The sequence below is a fragment of the Mastigoproctus giganteus genome, chromosome 6 (genome assembly GCF_048544385.1).
Source record: "Mastigoproctus giganteus isolate SK-2022 chromosome 6, ASM4854438v1, whole genome shotgun sequence".
Classification (NCBI taxonomy): Eukaryota; Metazoa; Arthropoda; class Arachnida; order Uropygi; family Thelyphonidae; genus Mastigoproctus; species Mastigoproctus giganteus.
This window is the reverse complement of record NC_143580.1, coordinates 79,002,101-79,026,412: the sequence shown is the minus strand read 5'-3', so window position 1 is coordinate 79,026,412 and position 24,312 is coordinate 79,002,101. Positions and strand designations below refer to the sequence as shown.

At 36.4% G+C, this 24,312-nt stretch overlaps 1 protein-coding gene across 2 annotated transcripts in view; it reads left to right on the top strand.

Moving 5' to 3' along the window:
* The window catches only part of LOC150084428 (DDB1- and CUL4-associated factor 13), a 175,960-nt gene that overhangs the window by 122,444 nt on the left and 29,204 nt on the right, over positions 1-24,312 (top strand). For both annotated transcript variants that reach the window (XM_090375218.1, XM_090375219.1), the window contains 2 exons: positions 7,758-7,825; positions 17,703-17,799. In XM_090375218.1, coding sequence (XP_090231344.1) covers positions 7,758-7,825; positions 17,703-17,799 — 165 coding nt within the window. The remainder of the gene's footprint in view (positions 1-7,757; positions 7,826-17,702; positions 17,800-24,312) is intronic.

Below are 24,312 nucleotides of genomic sequence, written 5' to 3'. Positions count from 1 at the left end.
AGCTATCTGAGCAGGATCAACAGTCGAACAATTGATATCAAGTGGACCAGTCTGATTCATCCCCTTTCTTTTAGAGTTTATATAAGTAAAGAAATCCTTGCTGTTTTTCTTAGCATCCTTTGTCAAAGATTTCTCAAGAATCTGCCTTCGCTTGCTTAATCTCCTTTGTGACTTGATTACAGACTTTCTTATATATATCACAGGCTTCTGTGTCGCCTGATAATTTATATGCATCCCATGCATTTTTCTTCTCTGCCACGAGTCTCATTTGTTCATTTGACAACTATCTAGGCCCAAACCTTGAACAATATTTCTTAATAGGTATGAAACTTTTAGTAGCTTCCATGATTATTTCCTTGAATGCTTCCAACTTAGAATTTTCTGTTGGTAACATCATCAGTTGGTCCCACCGTACAGATTTTAAAAACTGTCTGAGACAGCCGTAGTCACCTTTACAGAAGCAAAAACCCTTTCCTTTACCCACGATGGTAATTATATCTTTAAGTAAATCCCACATCAGTACACTGTGATCACTGCCACCTAGTGGTTCCTTTATCTGCAAATTCTTAATACATGAATGATCACTGCTGATAATCAGATCAAGAGTATTACCCTTTCTGGTTGCCTCTCGAACATACTGCTGCAGAAAACAATCATCCAATAAATCCACAAAAGTCTTGCTAGTGTGTGAGTGACCAACCCACAAGTTCCAGTCAGTATCTGGGAAGTTAAAATCCCCCAGTATAAGACATTCTGATTTACTAGCCCGCTCTGTTTCTCTGTACAATTGTTTGTTGTACTCATTTGAGTCATTAGGCCTATAACACACTCCTACTCTTATTTTTGCTTTCCCAGTGCTTATATCACACCACAGTGGCTCAACATTGCACTGTCCATATATGTCAACTGAATGCACTTCCTTTGATTTTAGGTGCCTCCGTAGCCAGGTGGGAAGGAGCAGCAGTGCATAGCACATGCTTCTTGATTAGACCGGGGTTCGAGCCCATCACCACCAAATCCGGAAGATGCGGAAAGGTCGGGGAATGACCACCGCATATCCCGGAGTAACATGGCTTTAGTTGCCAATGCTCCTAAAAACCAAATAAACAAACAAACAAAACAATCCTTTGATTTTATGTTTTTCTTAATTAACAGCATAACCCCTTCCCCCCTTCCTATCCTGTCTATCCTTTCTGTACACATTGTACTCCCCAAATTCCAATTCTGCATTCCTAATATCTGTGTGACACCACATCTCTGATATCCCCACAATATCTGCCTTTGATGTCTTGATCAACACTTCAAGTTCATCAAATTTATTTACTGCACTTCTAGCATTCGTATACTTGCACCTATTCTTATTCTTAGTTACCCTAACACATCCCATATATTTATTTGTTTCATGATGACTTCCATCATTCCCTGAAACCCCCAGGCTGCTGCTTATTCTAATAGAAATAGTGGTAGAATCACCTTCACCTCCTGCCTGCAGCCACTTTTAACCTTTTGGTCTGTGAATCCCCCCCCCCAAGCTAGCAAGTAGTTTTCCGACCCACCTAACACTGCCTCAATAGCATCAGCAAATATTCTTGCACCCTTTCTATTTAAGTGTATCCCATCCCTGTAGAAGCAGTCTCTCCTGTTAACAAGCACAGACCATGCTGAAAAAAATTCTACCCCATGAGCCTTGCACAATCCCTCTAGGGTGGAATTGATTGACAGGGCTCTCACTTTGTACTTCCTCCTATCATGTGTGGGCAGAATTGCAGACACTTAACCCTAACTCACGATTTTTTTTTTTTTTTTTTCATCATTGACCTGTACTTGTTAAGTCAATCTGCAGATCTCCTACTCTTAATGTTATTGGTGCCAACATGTACAACAGTATCATTCTTTGTGCCCTTAAAAGATGATATCTGCTTCACAACATCATCAACTTTTGCCCCTGGCAGACATACCTTGGTCCTATTCCATCTATTCTTTTTACACAAAATATTATATGTCTCCCTGACAATAGAGTCACCAACAATAACTAACTCCTGTGGGTCCAGTGCATTTGGCCTTGGAGATTGCCGCTGTGTTGCCTGATGCACAATAGTGAGCTCTGGCATTGAGTCGGGCAGCTGAGAGCTTGACAGGCCCCTCATATTAATTTTTTCGAGGGCATCTGCCCTACACCTCAAATGATGAAAAGATAAACTTTTCATCATTTGCCACATCTAATACTGATACTAATATATGAGAAAAGTGAAGTAGAATTCATTTATTGAAATAATATTTCTTTAGAACTAATTTTCAGTGATTTCGGTGATGTGAAATTTCAGTACAACAAACGATTGGTCTTCTTCTTCTCCCCCGTGACCCAATGACTTTTGTTGTAATCAGATTTTACTCTACCACAATTCGAGCATTTTGCGTCAAGCAATGTTAACTGCAAAATTGCATTTTCTTTTTGCGATAACTTTAGTTTTACTTTATACAAATAACAATGCATATCGTGTCATAGAACTGTATCTCTCTAGTACTGGAGAGATACAATTCTCTAGCTTAGGCTATAAGTACATTTCTGGTACCAAGAAAATATCAAATGACTTTTTTTTGGTTAATTACAAAATCATTTTGTAGTTAACGTTGTTTGACACTAAACCCTTGAATTGCAATTCATGCTGATATGGGATCATAAAATGGGCTATAGAATGCTTTGGACGGTGGCAGAATGAGCGGACTTCTTGTATCAGAGAGATTATTTTGGGGGTAACAGCATGGAATGCCTGTTAAATGACCTTTTAATTTATTATTATTTTTTTTTAATACAATCTAATAACTCTTTGGTCATCCCTTGTGATTATTAATCTTGAAGAAGTGTTCTAGCTTGTTCTTATGACAATAACAGATATGTACAATTTTTAAAGACATTTTTAATGCCTTTATCTATTTTGTTGGCAGGTGTGATATGTGACAAGGCTTTATTTATATTCTTTGTTTGTTTATGATCATAAGTTAGTGTTTAAATAAAAAATATCTGGTAATTTAATTTTATTATTAAAATTTCAATGATTCAGTTTGATACAGTTCTAAGTGAGTTGTACCCAGACACTGCTATTTCCACTTCAGCAGATCTGTTCGTGTGAGCATGATTATTCGTGTGATAGTGAGCAGCTCATTGAGAGCAGTTCAGGGAGCCATCATGGCTAGCACAGTGATCATGACTGCTATTCTTCCTCACCAGGTGGGAAAAGTCCTTGTGTTATCAGGGCAGGATACCTTTATTTATTTATTAATTCTCTCTCTCTCTCTCTCTCTCTCTCTCCCCTGCAATGATCAAGTTTGGTTGATTTTTGGGCAAAGATTTAAGTAATACTGTATATATGTACACCGATGAGCCAAAACATTATGACCACCTATCTAATATGATGTTGGTCCTCCAAGTGCAGCCAAAACAGCTCGTACCTGGTGAGGCATGGACGCTACAAGATTTCTAAATGTGTCTTGTGGTAACATGTAACCAGCATATCCTTTAACTCCTACAAGATCCATGGTTGAGACCCTGCAGATCGGAGCTGCTGTTCCAACACAAACCACAGATGCTCAATGGGGTTGATGTCTGGGGAATTTGGAGGCCAAGGCAATATTTGGAAGTCTTCCTCATGTTCCTTGAACCAGTCTCAAACAATCCGACGGTGTTGCAATGCACATTATCCTGTTGAAAGATAGCACTGCCAGAAGGGAAGCCCGTTGCCATGAAAGGGTGTACCTGGTCAGCAGTGATGTTTAGGTAGGTAGTAGACATCAGAGTGCCTGGCACATGGATGGCTGGACCCAGTTATCCCAGCAGAACATCGCCCAAAGCATGACACTGCCATCACCGGCTTGTATTCATCCCACGGTGCATCCAGGTACCATCACTTCCCCAGGTAAATGACGCACATGTACCCGGCTGGCTACACGGGGCAACAGGAAACATGATCCATCGGACCAGATGACCTTCTTCCAATCAATCGAGGTGCAGTTTCGATGCTCGCATGCCAATTGTAGAAGCTGTCACCAGTGAACCGTGGTTATCATGGGCATCGGAATAGCTTGTGGCTATGCAGCCCCATTTTCAGCAGGGTTAGATGTACTGTGTGTCATGATACATTACTCCCATCACCAGTATTCCAATTACTGGCAAGTTGTGCCACAGTTGCAACGTACCATCCGGGAGAGCCTTCGCTCACCTCAAGCATCGATGAGCCGTAGTCGTCCAACGGTTTGTGGACCACTTTCGGTAGGTACTAACCACGGCTGACCATGAGCAGTGGCCAGCCGTGCCATTTCAGATATACTATGACCCAGTCGTCTGGCCATTACAATTTGGCCTTTGTCAAACTCTCAAGTCCACTGCATTTCCCATCCGAAGAACAAGATTAACACTGATTAACGGAGCTCAGTATCAGGTGTTTTTTATACTGTGTCCCGACCCGCGCACGTGCCGTAGTTCACCTGCAGTTGCTTCGATTTGCATAACAACTCGCTGGTCATAATGTTTTGGCCCATCAGTATATATATATATATATATATATATTTTTTTTTTTTTTTTATTTATTATTTTTTTTTTTAAATTAAATTTACACTATTAGTTAATTAAAATTAGCCTTTAATCTATTCAAAATATTGCCATTAACTTAATGTTTATTATTTAAAGTAGCGAATATTTAAATTAATATTATATACCAGGTCATTGCAAGGTAACAGTTAGCCAGGTGGCACCCTTGCAAGCAGTATAATCAGCAGCAAATACTAGTCACTCCCTTTTTCTTCCCAGTTTGTCACACATGGTTTCCAGAGGTATCTGGTAAATACTGTATTTAGTTGAAATAATTTTGAATTTAGAATTATCTGATATATACCTGTAGAGATTTGGGTTCCAATACCAGTTATCATAAATTTACATTTGGCCACACTAAATGAGATTAATTAAAATTAGTAAAACTGTTACTGGGACAACAGAAATGGGTATGCATGAATCATTCGTTTCATTTGGCTATCTAGTCGTTCAAAGTTCCTGAGGAGTAGCAGAGTGATGGCCATGTGAATGAATGAGTTTTTTTCTCTTTTTTTTATCTTTCTTTTTTTTTTTGTTAATTTCTAGGCAGTTTAAATTTTATGTCTAGATTAATATATAATTATCATTGTAGATTAATTCTTTTAAGTATAGGCATATATGTTGCTGCTAACAACTATAGTCAGCACTTTTAGGCTAAAAATGGCTGAAATGCACCATATTATACTACATTCGCTACACAAAATCGGATACATAATAAAACAAAGTCAAATCACATGCATGTAATGTCTAATTCTTAACTGTAACAATAGCATTAAAGCCACATTCCTAACAATCCATAATAAAGAGGATTATTCTTTCTTTTTTTGTTAATTTCTAGGCAGTTTAGATTTAGTGTCTAGGTTAGTATATATTTAACATTGTATATTAAGTCTTAAGTATAAGCATATATGTTGCCACTAACAGCTCTGAAATTTGTTATTAGCACCATTGCAAAATGCCTGAAATGCTACACAAAATCAGATACATTAGGCTAAAAATGCCTGAAATCCAATACACAAAAACGGATAAACAATAAAACAAATTAAAATCACATGCGTGTAATATCTAATTGCAACAATAGCATTAATGCTACATATAAATAGCCCATTCCTAACAATGCATAATAAACATGATTATTTTGTTATAATAATACAAAATATATAAAATAATAAATCTGCAGCCATTGTCAATCCACTGCAGGGTGGAGGCTTCCTCAACAAATCAGGTTGAAGGAATGGACCATAATCTGCCATGCTAGTCCAGTGCAAATCGGCCATATTTAGCAGTCAGCAGCTTCAGCCCCGGTATGCTCAAAAAGTGTGTTCTATTGCACTCTTGATCTGACCACTCAGCTACATAGGCCTTACAAAATATATAATAAAGTGTGTGTGTGTGTGCGTGCGTGTGCGCAATTACTATTGTAAGAGTATAATTGGTACTATATAGGTATTCAAAGTGTATTAAAAAAGGTAGTAAAAAAGATGGGAAGTTATAGGTAGAATCGTGGTAGACAAGTCAAAACTCAGGCAGTCCCCTATGTATTTGTATTTAATCTATTATGAAATATTGGAATAGATGTAAAAGGTATGTCAGATCAGATTAATGCCTCAATTGTAGATTGAACATTACATCAGTCTGTAATTAGATTACAGAGCATTAGTAGAGGCATACGATGCAAGAAAGCAAGCTTATGCAGCATCATACAAAAAAAACCCTCCCATTTTACCCCTCCATTCATTCCAAATGCCTGTCCAGCTCAGCCTTAAATTTATTTAGGCTATCAACTTCCACAACAAAAGATTGAAGTTTGTTCATCAATCAACTACCCGCTGGCTAAAGGCAAATTTCCGCACATCTATTCTACAACTTTCTTTCCTCAATTTGAATCTGTGCCCCCTCAGGTTCTTAATCTGAGCAAAGAGGCATTCAGTTTCCCATCAGCATTCAGTTTGCTCAACCCATTCAAGGCCTTATACACCTAAATCAGATCACCTCGCAGGTGCTGCAATTTGCAGAACTTAAGCCTTTCTTGGTAAGAGCACCCCCTTTGTTCCCCTCACCAATCTTGTTGCCCTTCATTGTACTCATTCTAGCAACTCTATATCCTTCCCAAAATGAGGCCCTCCAGACCTGTATAACGGAATAATCACCTCCCTGTCCCTGCTAGCAAAATTCCTATATATCATTGATAAGACTCCATGACCTGCCCTGGCGGCCCCTCTGCACTGCTCAGCAAACTTCATATTTGACTGCACAATTACCCCTTTTTCACTTTCCACTGCCCTGAGTGTAGCACCACACAGTTGGTACATTTCTCTTGGGGTATTGCTACCCATATGCCGTACTTCGCATTTGTCAATGTTAAACTTCAGTTGCCACTTTTCAGCCCATTTGCCCAACTTATCTAGATCCAGTTAGAGTAGCATACTGTCTTTACTGTCATTAACAACCCTGCCAACCTTTGTATTATCTGCAAATTTGGACATTAAACCTGGTATACCTTCATCAATATCATTGATAAATATACAAAACAACAATGGGCCCAACACTGAACCCTGGGGAACTCCACTAATAACATTTGTCCACGAAGAGCAGTGTCCATTGATTACCACTTACTGTATACCTATGTAGTACAAATTATACTATTACAATAGTAATTAGATTACAGACTGATGTAATATTCAGTTTACAATTGATGGCATTAATCTGATCTGACATACCTTTTATATCTATTCCAATATTTCATAATAGATTATATATAATTTTTTATTTTATTTTTTTTACCTTCCCAGAAATGCTGGTTTTTCATCAAGCAAGCAAAGAAATTTGTCTAAAGCGTATATGGTTTTTCATCAAGCAAACACAGAATACCACTACTTCATGGCTTTAATCATGGGCAACTTCTAAATATCTCTCCCCACCACACACACACACACACACACATACACACAATACAATGTTTTCAAAGATAGGGTTATCAACTGTATTTTTTGACTTCCATATCCACCAGACTTGTATCCACGCAACTTTTATCTTCAAAAAGAAATACCAAAGAAAAAGGTATAGCTGCAAATTTCTGCTGAATGGAAATTATCTATGTCTGCTTTTTGAAATAATTTTATTTATTTCTTCATCTAATATTTATTTTATTATCTTTTAAATCTTCGTGTAGTCTGTATACCTTTGATTTAAGAAAACTAGATGTTCCTCTTCAAGTTCATATGGATCACATATCTGCAGGTAAGAGCAGCAATAATATATACAGGGTCTTTCCAAAAAGTTGTTCATTTTAATTCAACATATTTAAAATATATATGATATACATTAACATATTCATGCTCTCAGGACTTCGCAGTTGTGGGAGAGAAGAAACTTTGTAAAAACATTTTCAGTATGTGTGCCTTTGGCTTCCAAAATATGCTGTCCAAAGGTGAATATTCAAAATATTTATCTTTGGAAATGTTTTATTGTTCTTCCAATCACAGTTTTTTTAATTAGACATGTTGGGCAGACAACTTATGTGATTGAGGCCTGCTAATAATTGTAAAATCGGACAGATGGCATACTATTGTGATTTTCTCTTGTAGAGAATCTGAGTCCTCATTTTGAATTTCAATCAATGTTTTGAAATTTAACCAAATCAAAAATAAAAACAGAATACTAAATATAATAAATGGGATCTTAAGATTATATTTTAAGTGGAAAATATCTCTTACCTGAGATATTTTCCATGAATAACTGCATCCACATAAGATGTAATCAGAATAGATGGAAATTGTTTCATAGACTTGCTTATAGGAAAGGAAAAACCTTGCAACAACACAAAGGAATAAAAATAAGCTTTTACCTTAAATCCATGCATGGCAAATAATTGAGAGTATAATGGGAGAAGATTACCTGAAGCTTGATGGGTGCTTTTCATCTATACCATCTTCAAAGGGGAAGCGAGCACATGTCAAAGGCTGTGTGTGTGTGTGTGTGTGTGTGTGTGTGTGTGTGTGTGTGTGTGTGTGTGGCCCAGGCACGTTCCATTGTCATATTTCAAAAGTGTTGGGGGGAGATGAGTAGGCAAAAGGAAGAGAAGCAGGATAGAAGGAAAATTACCGCCCCCTCATATTTCACTAATAGTTTGGGAATTTGAAAAGCTAGGGATTTATAACAGCTTAAAGGTCATTTAGAGGAAAGAATATGAAAGTTTCCACTTGGAAAAACAGGGTTTGGTGCGTGACATTAGCATTAGCATTAGTAGAGGCATTTGATGCAAGAAAGCAAGCTTATGCAGCATCAGCCAAAAAAAAAAAAAAAAAAACCCACTTCCACTTCACCCCTCTGTTCGTTCAAAATACCTGTCCAGCTGAGCCTTAAACTTATTTAGGCTATCAACCTCCACCACAAGGGATGGAAGTCTGTTCCACCAACCAACCACCTGCTGGCTAAAGGCAAATTTCCGCACGTCTATCCTACATCTGTCTTTCCTCAATTTGAATTTATGCCCTCTCAGGTGATTTTTCTGAGCTAGAGGAAGAATCCCATCAGCATTGAGCATGCTTAAACCATTCAAGGCTTTATACACCTCTATCAGATCACCTCGCTGGTGCCTAGTCTCCAGACACTGTAATTTGCAAAACTTAAGCCTTTCTTCGTAAGAGCACCCCTTTGTTCCATTCACTAATCTTGTTGCCCTTCTCTACCCGTCCCAGTTAGTTTCTGTAGTCAAAGAGTACAGAAACTTACCAAGTCTATATCGATGTTGATGCTATAAATTTATTGAATGATGCGTGGAACGTTACTTCAATAACCATATTGAATTCTTCAAGAAATCGAAATTAAATTCAAGTGAACTTTCAGTCATAGATGAAGATGATGGAAACAAAGAAAACAACTTACCATTATTCGAATGGTTGCTATGTAACAACATTGTAGGTTTTAAAACAGATAACATTATAAAAATGTACGAGTTGATTACAACTTGTTAACTAGTGGTCTTCCTACAGAGTGACATTGTAGATGCTATGCTCAACAAAGACGATAACGACAATGATATCATGACAAGTGAAAGTGAATCAAAATCAGTGCCGATAAGCTCAAGCTGAAATGGACACAATCAATTTTTTTGAAGGAACTGAGGCAAGTAATGAGACTTTTAATGTGTTGAGTGTTTTAAGGGGAAACTTAAGAAATATAAAAGTAAAATCTTTAAAACAAACATCAATTTAGATTCATAAATAAAGACTAATTGAAATCGTTTTTAATTACAAAGAAATAAATTGTGTTTAGTATTAAGTGTATGGTTTTAAAATTACAAACAAATAGTGTTTAATATTAAGTGTATTGTATTTTATACAAGCATATATACAAATACTATGTAGGTATATACTTATTTTTTTTCTCTCTAATATTTCTCTTGTTTTTTGAAGGTATCTTTTTATCAAGTTATTGAGAATTTGTTCATTGTCTAACTGCCCCAGGGGTTTCATCATCTTTGCTATCACTGATATAGCGAATAATGGTTATAACGAGGAAATTTTGTCAGCCCCTTGATGCTCATTATAACCAAGTTCAACTGTATATCTGTTGTTCGCTGTCAGAATTTGATAGTTGTATTACAATAATGAGAATGCATAAGTCAGATGAATGTTTACATACGACCAAATATATTGGTAAATAAGTTAAGAAGTTACTGTTGTTCGTCCTCCTAAATAAACACAGGCATGGTACGTCCCCGAGTTTCCCACAGTCACCCAATACATAATAGTGTCAGACATAATAGTAATAGCTGTCATAAAAGTGACAAATCACTGACAGCTATTATGTCTTGACATAATAGCTGTCAGTGATTGTTTCTTCAAATGGGTAGTGATTGGATTCCTTGTGAAGGAGGGGAACTAAGAACGTGTTCAAGCAGTTATGCAGCTGTATGGGACCCCCCCCCCCCCCACAGCAGTATCATTGGGATGTTAGTGTTTTATGGATTAGCATTAGCAGAGGCATACAATGCAAGAAAGCAAGCTTATATAGCATCAGCCAAAAAAAAATCCTTTCCATTTCACTGATCCATTAACTCCAAATGTTTGTCTAGTTCTGCCTTGAATTTATTTAAGCTGTCAACTTTTACAATGACAGATGGAAGTTTGTTCCAGCAATCAACCACGTGCTGGCTAAAGGCAAATTTCTGCACATCTATTCTACATAATTTGAATTTGTCCCCTCAGGCAACTAATCTGGACAAGAGGAAGATTCCCATCAGCATTGAGCTTGCTCAAACCATTCAAGGCCTTATACACCTCAATCAGATCACCTCACAGGTGTCTAGCCTCCAGACACTGCAAGTTCCAGAACTTAAAACCCTTTCTTAGTAAGAGCACCCCTTTGTTCCTGTCACCAATCTTGCTGCCCTTCTCCCTACTCGTTCTAGCAACTCTACTTCCTTCCTAAAATGAGGCCTCCAGACCTGTATACAGTACTGAAAGGTATGGCCTGACCATTGTCTTATACAGAGGGATAATCACCTCCTTATCTGTGCTAGCAAAATTCCTGTACAGGCAACTCTCGGTTTACAAATGAGTTCCGTTCCAAGATATTTGTTATGTTTTGTTCGTTACGTGTATCTTGCATTCCTGAACTTTTATGATACGTATTATGTACATTAGCAGCCATTTTAAAGCATTAAAACCACGTACTAAACATCGAATGGTCTGTACAATACGTTTTATATAATATATGTATGCGTTATGGTTTATTGTATACGTAACGTAAAATAAAATAACAAAAGAATGAAAAAACAAGATATCTTATTTGTTAATTTTAATTAAAAACATCAAGAGTTACAAAATACAAATAAAGAAAATGAGTATAGTATTAAAGTACTAACATAATATATGAACTGTACATACATATGTACTGTATTCAACTTTTACTCATAAATATCTTCATCACAGTTCAGTAATTTCTACATAAGTGACACTAGGTGCAGATGAGGTAAGGTATGGAAGGGCGTCTGATAATGAAGAAACAGCTGGGTTTCCACTTTTTTAAAATTTTTTTTATAGAAGATTGCACAGTTAGTCTTTTTTGATTCAAAAATATCACTGTAGCGTGGTAGACAGTCGTAAATGCCTCTTTTCACTTTTGAAATTATTTTCATATTTGCATCTTCTTCAAAGATTGCCAACTCTTCAGAAATTGATTTAAAAGCTGCAGCCATTTTCTCCCACGAGAAAACATTCTACACGGCGTGACATGTAAACCAACGTTTTTTTAATTGGCTAGATTAGTTTAATTAACCAAGAACAGTTCAGTATAATTATCATCTAATAATTTTCTGATAATTATTGTAATAAATAGATTTTTTTAGAGTTTATTTATTTAAAACTTACAGTTATGTTTGCTATACATTTGGCGGTTTGTTTTATAAGGAACCCTATCTATTAGCGACTTTAAGAAATTTTGAACTAATTGTGACATTCATTATAGCGAATGTTCGTAAGTTGACCACTTGTAAACAGAGAGTTGCCTGTATATCATTGACAAGACCCCATGACCTGCTCTGCCAGCCTGTCTGCACTGCTCAGAAAATTTCATATCTGACTGCACAATTCCCCCCAGGTCTTTTTCATACTCCACTACTCTGAGTGTAGTACCACACAGTTGATATATTTCTCTGAGGTTACTGCTACCTATATGCAGTACTTTGCATTTGTCAATGTTCAACTTCAGTTACCACTTGTCAGCCCATCTGCCTAACTTTTCTAGATCCTATTGCAGTAGCATACTGTCATTAATGTCATTAACAACCCTGCCAACCTTCGTATCATCTGCAAACATTAAGCCTGATATACTTTCATCAACATCATTGATAAATACAGAAAACAACAATGGACCCAACACCGAACCCTGGGGAACTCCACTAATAACATTCGTCCATGAAGAGCATTGTCCATTGATTACCACTCTTTGTCTTCTCCCACTCAACCATCCCTTTATCCATAGCAGCAATTTGCCTCCAATGCCACACTGCTCCAACTTATGCAGCAGTCTTCCATGTGCAACAGTATCAAAAGCCTTTCTAAGATCCAAAAATATATCAAAATTATTCTTTGCATCCAGTTCCTTTGTGACTACATCATAGTATCCAATAAAATTGGTCAGACAAGACTTCCCCTTAACAAACCCGAGCTGTGTCTCCAAGATATAACTTAAGTCTTGTCTAGATGATCCTGCGGTACTTCTTTAACCAGTGCCTCCATTAATTTCCTTGGAATAGAAGTTAAACTAACAGGTCTGTAATTACTTGTGTCACCCTTTGAGATCCTCCTTTGTGAATTGGGGTCACATTTGCGCATCTCCAGTCCATGGGTACATCCCCCGAGTCCAAGGAAGCTCTCATAATTATGGCTAGGTTTGCTTACTTCCTTTGCTGCCTCCTTTAATATAACTGGATAGATCCCATCCACCCTAGGTGCCTTTCTTATGTTTAACTTCAACAATTTCTCCTCCGAATTTGATAAACTTCTGTCATTCCTCTCCCTAAACAACTCCTTGTGTGAATGTAGATGCAAAATACTCCTTCATTTTGTGATCTGTCTGAGCAGGATCCTCAACAGTTGAACCATCGATATCAAGGGGACCAATCTGATTCATCCCTTTCCTTCTAGAGTTTATGTAAGTAAAAAACTCTTTGCTATTTTCCTTTGCCAACAATTTCTTGTAATCTGCCTTAGCCTGCCTAATCTCCTTTGTGATTCTGATATCTACCATAGGCTTCTGTGTCATCTGATAATTTATATGCATCCCATGCATTTTTCTTCTCTGCCACAAGTCTCATTAGTTCATCTGATATCCATTTAGGCCTAAACCTTGAATAATAATATCTCTTAGTTGGTATGAAAAGCCTAGTAGCTTCCAAGATTAATTCACCACTGTATAGAGTTTAAAAATTTTTTCAGGCCACCGTAGTCACTTTTATAGAAGCAAAAACCCTTTCCTTTACCCCTAATGGTAATTATATCTTTAAGTAAATGCCCACATCAGTATACTGTGATCACTGCCACCTAGTAGTTCCTTTATGTGCAGATTCTTAATGCATGAAGAATCACTACTGATAATCAGATCAAAAGTATTACTCCCTCTGGTTGCCTCTCGAACATGCTGGTGTAGAAAACAATCATCCAATAAATCCACAAAAGCCTTGCTAGTGTGCGAGTGACCAACCCACAAGTTCTTCCACTTGCTTACAGCTTAAGAAAAAATGAATGCCTGAATATGTCCACAACTTCTTCATTGACATTTTGTAGGAACTGTTAACTCTTTTTGTTTTTGTAAATGTGTTTTTGATTAGTGATGAAAATTTGTTTCCTCATTTCCAACTAGAAGAAACGTATTGGAGCATATTATAGCATATGAGGTGGTATTGCTTCACTTCTCTTTAAAGCAGCTTTTCCCAATTAAATTTAGTCACAGAACCCTTTTATATTTTGTACAACATAACAGAACCCCTTAAATATTTTTAGCGTAGTACATAAAAAAAAAATGTGCCACAGGAAAAAAAAATTTTCTTGGTTCAAGGTCAAATACTTTTAAATTGGAAGTTACATTTTTCCATGGGGAAGGCAACTACATTGATGCAGCTGAGAAACGGGTTCTGTCTGGATGTTATCAGCAAGACCACGAATACGATGCGAAACTATTTTTTGGAAAGTGGCACAGCTTCAACTTTTTTACATGACTTTTTTTTTACCATTTAGGTAGGTAGGTGCGGTAGTATACAGTAGATATAATGTGCAGGTTCTGGATTACAATTAGAAAGTCAGTTTAGTACACAAGCTGTGCAGTAAAAGCGACATGACCCAAATATTGTCTCGTCTGCCAGATATGAACGTACCTACAATATTTTTAACTTTTAATGTGTAAAATTTTTTATTTTTTTATGGAACCCTCAATTTTGCCTCACAGAATCCCAGGGTACTGCGGAACCCCATTTGGGAAATGCTACTTTAAACAATACAAGCCAAGGCAGTATCTTTCAGCTCTCATAGTTATGAAAGCTGGTTTTTTTTTTTTTTTTGGAATGTAGTAGATGCATATTATTGATTTTCTGCCTCTAGGGGAAATGACCAATGTGTTTTTTTGTTAGTTGTTGGTGCATTGGCTTCTGTGGCCATAATTCACCTCCCAAAGTTTTTGCATTTACTCTGATCCAAGCCCAAGGTGGGATTCAAACCCATGACCTTTGGGTTGCCAGGCAGGCACTTTACCCACCCGGCTAGCCCGGTCGGCAACCAGTGTGTGCACTTCATAAGTTCTAGTAAAAGTTGCTATTCAGTGCAGTGATGATGAACACTACCTACTTCACTGATGGAAATTCAGAAAATAGGTGGAATTTTTCTGAAACATACACTCTCTCTCGCACCCCATTATTAAAAAGATGAGGCGGTTGAGAAAGGGCAGTGCATAACTGAATTTTACTGTATAAAAATGGACTGCTGTTGCAGAGTCGTTTGAAGCCCCACCAGCATGAGTGAATTGTTTTATCAATTTTGGAAGGGTGACAAACATGTGAGGTACTTATTGCAGTATATATTAAAGCTTGCTCATTTTTGATATATAGAGTAGTTTCATTGACATTTAGGGTGCCACGGGGAGCAAGGTCTAATCTAACAAGAAAAGATACTACAATAAATCTAGCCAAAAGGCTGAGAATTAAAGGGAGCAAGGTCTAGAGAGTAAGGGAATGGGGGATCACAAGCATTTAGTTCTTGGTAAGAAATTGTTGGATGGGCAAGTGGTTCTTTATCAGAAGCATTTGTGTTTCATGTAATGCTTCTTCTCCAAATGATATCCATAACATAACATAATGTTCTGGAAGCTGTTTGAAAAAAAAAAATAAATAAAAAACCTGATAGAAACAAACTCTGTTCTTTTGAATTGCTTTTTTCAAAAAAAATTGTTGAGCATGTTGTACATTAGCATTAGTAGAGGCATTTGATGAAAGAAAGCAAGCTTATGCAGCATCAGCCAAAAAAAAAAAAAGAAAGTAAAATAATAAATAAAAAATAACCACTTCCACTTCACCCCTCTGTTCGTTCGAAATACCTGTCCAGCTGAGCCTTAAACTTATTTAGGCTATCAACTTCCACGACAAGGGATGGAAGTCTGTTCCACCTACCAACCACCCGCTGGCTAAAGGCAAATTTCCGCACATCTATCCTACATCTGTCTTTCCTCAGTTTGAATTTATGCCCTCTCAGGTGATTATTCTGAGCAAGAGGAAGAATCCCATCAGCATTGAGCATGCTCAAACCATTCAAAGCTTTGTACACCTCTATCAGATCACCTCGCTGGTGCCTAGTCTCCAGACACTGTAATTCGCAAAACTTAAGCCTTTCTTCGTAATAGCACCCCTTTGTTCCATTCACTAATCTTGTTGCCCTTCTCTGTACTCGTTCCAGCAGCTCTACATCCTTCTTGAAATGAGGCCTCCAGGCCTGTATACAGTACTCTAGGTGTAGCCTGACCATTGCCTTATACAAGGGAATAATCACCTCCTTATCCCTGCTAGAAAAATTCCTATATATCATTGACAATACACCATGAGCTACTCTTGCCGCCCGTCTGCACTGCTCAGAGAACTTCATATCTGCCTGCACAACCACCCCCAGGTCCCTTTCATTCTCTACCACTGTCGGTGTAGTACCACAGAGTTGATACGTTGCTCTGGGGTTGCTGTTTCCCATATGTAGTACTTTACATTTGTCAATGTTAAACTTCATTTGCCACCTCTCAGCCCATCTGCTCAACCTTTCCAGATCCTGTTGCAGCAGCATAGTGTCAGTAGTGTCCTTGACAACCCTGCCAACCTTCGTATCGTCTGCAAACTTGGACATTAAGCTTGATATACCATCATCGATATCATTTGTAAATACAGAGAACAATAAAGGACCCAATACTGAACCCTGAGGGACTCCACTAATAACATTAGTCCACGATGAGCAGTGTCCATTGATTACCACTCTCTGTCTTCTCCCCCTCAACCACCCCTTTATCCATAGCAGCAATTTGCCTCCAATGCCACACTGTTCCAATTTGTGCAGCAGTCTTCCATGTGCAACAGTATCAAAAGCCTTTCTAAGATCCAAGTATATAATATCAAAGTTATTCCCTGCATCCAGTTCTTTTGTGACTGCATCATAGTATCCAATCAAATTGGTCAGGCAAGACTTCCCCTTAACAAGACCATGCTGTGTCCGAGCTATAACTGAAGTTATAGCTTGCTCATTTTTGATATATAGAGTAGTTACATATTAGTAGCTTCATGAAACCTCTGCATATATGTGACTAATTCAATGTAGAATGGTTTCATTGTGGCAAATTACTGTGCCACATCATAAATGTTCTGTGTTACATCAATCACATACACAAACCATTCTATGTCTGTGAAAGTGTACTATATCTGCATCAAGTTGGCAAAATTTGTAACATTGATGGTAGTGTTGTTATTTGACCATTTTCATAACTTTTGGTTGCATCTTATATGGTACAGTTAAAAATCAGTAATAAAAAAGATGGCTGACACTTTCATGAGGAAGGACTTTTTAAGTAGGTTAAGAATCCTTGGAACTCAGATGTGAAATGGATGAACAGATCTTGTTCTATAACATTTTATTTCATTGGTATTTAAACTTTGAATTTGGAAAGCATGCGTAGTGTGATACCAATTCAGCATATAATTTTTATGATAAAACTTTAGTTATAATAAACTGCATATCAAACTTCATTTTCCTAAATTGGGTTTTGAAATGAGTGAAAAACAAACTCTTAAGGACCAGTACATGTCCAGTTATTGAGACTAGAAAGCAAATAAATAATAGTACATCTTGTTTGACCTGTATTAGCATTTTGTCTAAAATTTGATAATTCTCATAAATTTATGAAATGAACAAGAATATTTTGTGACTGATAAAAGTTAGGTTATCATTTTGTTTCTCTGTGAACTATTAGCTCCACTTTTAAAGAGGATATATATTATAGATAGTTTTGAGGTATATGACTTATATATAAGAAAATATATTTAGTTCTCAATTTTAAGAAGCTATTACCTTGATAATGACTTACTTTTCAGTTTTGGATGTTGACTATTCACCAACTGGTAAGGAGTTTGCATCTGGTAGCTATGATAAGACAGTGAGAATATTTCAGGTTGACCAAGGGCACAGCAGGTATGTATATGAATGCTTTCCCTCTAACCCATTAAAAATAAAATAATAAGTAAAAATCAAGAAACTTTCATATGTATTTAAGCATTTTTCAAGCAAGCTCAAAGAAATTGACCACTTAAATTATAACATTTTGACATGAGTGTTTTAGAAATAGGCTTTCAGCAGTTTCATTAACCATATAAATGTGGACTCCAAAATTCAGCTAGATCAAACAAGATCTAGTAGTTTTCATTAGTTAATAAAAAGCAATTAAGCTACCAAGATAATAAAACACATGATAACACCATAAATTTTCAGTAACCTAACTCGTGCTTTTCAGGTACCACTTTTTAAATGCCATGCTTACACACATATTTATTACCCTTGCATAAGGATTACACTTCTGAGTTTGTAAAATATATATACATTTTTTAATTATTTTTGTTTATTTCATTACAATTTGTTAATTTTCAGCTTATGCATTGCAGTTACATTGAAAATAGCATGCTCCTACAAGTAGTGTATCTAGTTTGTTTGGATCTGAGCCATTATTGTCAGTTTTCAGTTCAGTTGCAACCTCATAAGCATAAAGAAGTGAAATGCCACAAGTTATGCATAACTATTTTGTCCAATACAAATGTGGTTGGTAAGGAATAGAAGCCTGATATGTTGTGGAATGTATCACCATAATTCCAAGATGCTCAACATCCATAATAAATTTGACAGAAACAGATGATACCATTTGGAATGACAAAAACAGTAATCACAGAAAGTTAGAAATTAGTTTTTTAAGTGACATAAATTTTTGTCAATAGATATTTACAGTTCTGTTTTCATAGATATTTCCATTTACACTTTCAAATGACTCATTTCATTTTCATCATGTATATTGTGTCTGCAATTCTGCCCAGACATGATAGGAAGGATTATGTGCCTGAAAGCCTTGTGGATTAACTCAAGAATTGAGAGAATCTGCAAGGTCCTAGGGGGAGAATTTTTATCAGAGTGGTCTGTTCTTGTAGGTAGAAGGAATTTGTTTTGTTGATATGGTATTCATTTGAACAAAGGTAGCACAAGGATTTTTGCCAGTATCACTGAGTATACTTAAGGGTTCAGGGGAACTGCTAGTTGGGTGTGGGGGAAAGAATGGTAATATTCATTCCCGTTTATCTAATGATGTGGATCAAAGTAATGCTTGCACTCACTTCAGGCATTGTTTGTTGCCACAACAACGCTCGATGTTGATAATGTTCTGAGGGTAGCAACGTTTCAAATGGGGAAGGATGAGAAAGATAGGGAAACAAGCCAGAATAACTTCAAGGGGTATGTCAGGGTAGTCAACTGTAGAAGAATACTTAGTCTTAACTGTGTCTACACTAATGTCATGAGTGTTGTCAATAAAATGGCTGCATTTGAGCTCCTGGTTAGGACAACTAATGCTGACATAATAGGGCTAATAAAAATGTGGTGCCACCTGAATATTGGGTATGACAAGTTCCACTATGGTACGTATAATGTATTTAGGAAAGATAGAAGTGGGTAGTGATGTCATGCTTCTTATCGAAAGCAGCCTGATCACAAAAAGAGCTTTTGTTGAGTCTGAAGTTACATCTGCCAGCATAGAGTCTGTGTGGTGTGAGTTAGTTGGAAGCAAAGATATAATGAGAATGGGAGTAATCAACAGACCAGGAGATCGTGAAGAGTATAATAAGAGTCTCCACATGGAGAGGATTAGGCAATCAAGTGTGAATCTCTTATTATGGGTGACTTCAGTCTGCTCCAGATTGATTGGAATAATTGGAAGGGAAACTGATCATAGGGAAATTTTTTTTTAAAATAAACTAGATGATTATTACTTCTACCAGCATGTTAGAGAAAATACAATGGGTGAGAATATTCTTGACTTCATCATTACTCACAAATCAGATATCACGGGGGGCTTAAAGTTTAGGAACCATTATCAAGTAATGATCGTCAGTTGGAAGATGAAGGAAGATTTTGCAGCAGGTAAAAGCACGAGTTTAAATTTCAGAAGAGGGGACCTTGACAGTTTAAGGTGCTATATGGCATCTATTAATTGGGCAGATTGAGGGCAAATACATTTGAATTATGGAATACCATTAAAGCAAAAGTCACAGAAACCATGAATGCATACATACTATTAAGAAAATATTGCAGGAGGTGGATGACTGCAGAACTGGCCAGTCAAATACAGCAGAAAAAGATGGCATGGGATAGTTACAGAGCAATAAAAAGTACTGAAGCCTAAAGCAGGTACAAGTTCATCTGTAATAGTATTACAAATAACATTAGGGAGGCCAGGGCTGCATGTGAGAAAGCACTGGCTAAGAGAACAAAGATTGGGGATGAGGAATTTTTCTTGTATGTGAATATAATGAAGAAGAAAGCAAATCAGATAGGACTCTGGTGCACTGGCTGCGGGAAAGTCTTAGATAACCAAGTTGATGTCGTGGATGAATTGAATTGCTACTTTGAATTTGTCTTTACTGACAAAAGACCCTCCAGGAGACTGTGTCGATGAGACTGAGCCATTTGAAATTAGTGATTTCAAAATTACAGTTGACTGTTTATTGGAAAAAAAAGTTTGGATCATAAAGGCACATAAGGCTCCTGGAGTTGATGGCATGTACCTGGTAATTTTGAGGTAGATCACCAGGGAGGTGTATTGAACTATTAAGGTTAATTATGAGGGCATCTTTGGATTGGAGAAGTACCAATGTATTGCCAGTACATAAAGGCAGTTCTGAGAGTGAATCGTTAACTACAGACTGTTAGTTTGACTTCAGTGGTAGAGAAGATCTTAGAGACAGTGATTAAGAGTACAATCCAGGGATATTTAGATAGAAATGGCATTTTGAAGGACACAAGGTTTTGTTAAGGGAAAATCATGTTCAACTTACTAGGCTATTTTGACACAGTTGCTCATGAGCTGGATGTGGGGAATAGTTTTTACATGGCTTATTTCAATTTTAGCAAAGTGTTTGACCCAATACCTCATGAGCACTTACTGTATAAGCTGGAATAATGTTGAGATTACTGGAAAGATTCTAACCTGGATTGCTGGGCGACTGCAGGGCCAGAAGGCAGAGGGTTGTAATTAATGGATATTATTCAGATTGGTGTAACGCCACTAATGGGAGTTCCCCAAGGATCAGTTTTTAGACCACTGTTGTTTCTCATTTTCATAAATGACACCAACGAAGGGATAGAAGGTGTGATGTCAAAATTTGCAGATGATGTAAAGATTGTTGGTAGGGTCGTTAATGATCAGTACCAAGCAGCACTCCTTCAGGATGACTTGAACAGACTTCAGAGATAATCAGAAAAGTGGCAGGTGCCTGGTTGCCAATCCCTCTTTTTTACTAAACCCTCTCAGAGCCTTATAAACCTCAATCAGGTTTATAAGGCCCTGAGAGGGATTAGTAAAATGAGTAAAGATGGAATTCTCACTGTTCTAAACAATTCCATATCTAGGAGCCATAAATTCAAATTATAGGAGCTGAGGTTTTGATTAGATTGTAGAAAGTTTTTTTCTTTTAGCCAGCAAGTTGTTGATTTGCTGGAACAAGTTGCCTTTGCAATTAGTTGAGCCTGACGGTGAAAAATTCAAAGGTCAACTGCATTACCTATGTGAAGAGGGCACATCATTTTAATTTTATCTATTTTTGCCAGTGCAGCAAAAGCTTTTGGCTTCAGTGCTCTATATGGCAAATACTATTACTGTATTGAAAAAAATACTTAGAGATGACTTTAGGTATACAATTTTTTTTTTATGGTAGTAACATTGATTAATTTGTGGAATATATTATTACCTGATGCTGAGCGTTGAATGATATTAGAACTGAATTTACAAATTTGGCTCTTTTTGCTTAGTGGAAACTATATGCAAATATTTGTTTTGGTTTAATTGAAAAGGGACACATTCATTATGTTATGTATCATAGCATTTTAAAAATTTTATGGTGTTTTAAAAATTTATATATAATCATGGAATCCCTATTTTAAAACTATAAAACCACCATAAAAAAGTGAAACAGCCACGTTTGTAAATATAGTATTTATTCTTAATGCATCTTATTGTATTCTAAATGTTATTGTTAATTATTAATTTATTATGTGTACAGTATCATCAAAACAGTTCTATGGTAATTGCACAGTGCTGTGTTGAGAAAATGCAATGCCCTTGTACACTCGGTACTTTCCATTCAAGTATTTCTTGGGAAATTCTCCACTGTGATTCCTCATCTGCTATACTGATCATACCTTTTTTGTTTCTAGAGCTTAAAGTGCCCTTGAAAAGCCACAGATTTGTTAAAGTTGATTATTGAGAATGCCACACAAGAACTATTGGCAATTTCAAAATAAGTCTGTTGAGAACTAAATGGCAGTCAGAAGTTGTAGATGTTGGAATCAGTGTATACAGTGTCACGAAGGCTACTTCGAAGGATATCCATCCAAGTAGCTGGTAGCTTCATTGCCAAGTTCAGAAAGAGATTTTTGCTCTAAATACTCTAAACGCACTTGAGTTTAAAGAATAATTTGCAAAAAAATAAAAAAACTTATTGTTAATGACTTTATTGAAATGATAACAAGTGAGTGGCAAAACTAGAAATTCTACCCCACCCCTGCCATCTTTGAGAACTATGCCAGGCAGACAGACAGACATTATCTCAAATGATGGGTGTTTGTCTGAAGTTTTTAGAAATATTCAGTTAAATACTGCCATGTGTTATCTGTGTTTCCAAGTGATTATATACACTGTTTATAATAGATTGCAAACAGAAATAACTTTGAAAAATATTAGAAAAGCTTGTGCCTCTTAAATTTTCCAATTGGGGATTATTAAAGCCAAAATTGAATAAATTCTTCAGATTTCTGATTTAGAAGTTTATGAAATATGAATCGGGTTATTTATAAAAAGATCTAAAACCATGCATCAAAATAGTAACAGTGGGCTTTTTTAGTTTTCATTTCTTTGTCATTTTTTTTTTTTTTTTTTTATTATTACTACTAATTTGATTTTTCATGATAATTTCACTCATACAATTAAGTGAAGCCAAATTAAGAATAAATTAATATTTTAAAGTGTTTATGTACAGAGTGTTCATTTTTACAGTACTTCAAGCTTCCACAAAGAAAATGAGTGAGTTTGTTTCCCCACAAAGCCTGTAACCCACAGAAATGCATTTTGGAAAATTCATAATGCATATGCAAGCCCATATGCATTATGAGAACTCTGCATGAATACTAAACCCTTTCTGATTAAGGCATCAGTTAATCACGTAATGTAATCATACAGAACATAACGTAAATAGGAAGTGTATATTGCACCTGGGGTCTCAGACCGAAAATATCCCCAAATCTCAACAGGTGGAGCTCAATCCGGGCAAGGAAAACTCCTTGCCTGGATTGAGAATTGAGCCCACCTTGTCTTTATCTCCAACGTTAACACCTCCCTTCCTCAGGACTGACCCTGGTTTCTAAAACTATTTTGCACAATTACAGAAGGTTCTATCTGAATAAATCCTGGTTGTTATATATACAAATTGTATATTAGTATCACACAAAAATACAATATTATTCCCTATATCATATATAAAGTTTCCTAAATATGTAGCTTTTACAGTTGATGATAAAGCATCATTTGTTCCTTTCAGAGAAACTGGCAAAACTGATCAAAGGAATTATAAATATTTCGTTTAATGTTATTTATATCTTTCACCTTTCAGTTGTTCAGAGGTTTGATGTTAATTTTTATACAAGATTGTATTATTTTGCTAGGCTCTTCCGAAATTGTTGATATCTTCTTTTTACATTACAACCCTGAAATTTGCACAAAATACAAATTTTTGTTGTTTTGAGTGCCAGTAAGTACTAAATTAAGAATCAACTTTTATTTTATGTCTAAAAAGATGGGCACCTGACTATTTCTAGATAAGATGTAGCAATAGGAACTAGCAGTTGGGCACAAGTCAGGTCACAAGAATTATAATAAAATTCTTGCAATGTTCAAACACAAGTTAAATATTGGATTTTGAGAATGTGGTCATCTTTGCTTACAGCTTACACGGACTCAGCCTCACTTAAAATGTTCACATTCAAGGAAATCCAAGCTTGACCCTCTAATAATGATTTTTAAACAAATTTTTCATTTATTTTGTTAAGGAAAAATTACAAAAATACATGGTTTTAGTTCTGAACTCCATTATTCTTACATATTCTTATATCTTAATTCATATATTCTTAAACATCCATTATTTTTACAGGATTTTTTAACTTATCAGGCTACTTAATCACTGGGTAAAAATTAAAAGCAACTAGTTAAAAGTTACCAAAAATAATAACTTCTAATTAAATTTCAACTTTGACTCATTACTGCTCATGTCTGGTATATAGCCATATAGTGCAAGAAAGCCCTAGACTTTTTCTGAAATGGCCCAGGGGGAAAAACCTTACGATGTCACTCATGTAGCTGCTGATCCAGCTGAGTTTTGAATTTCCTCAAGTGTCAGC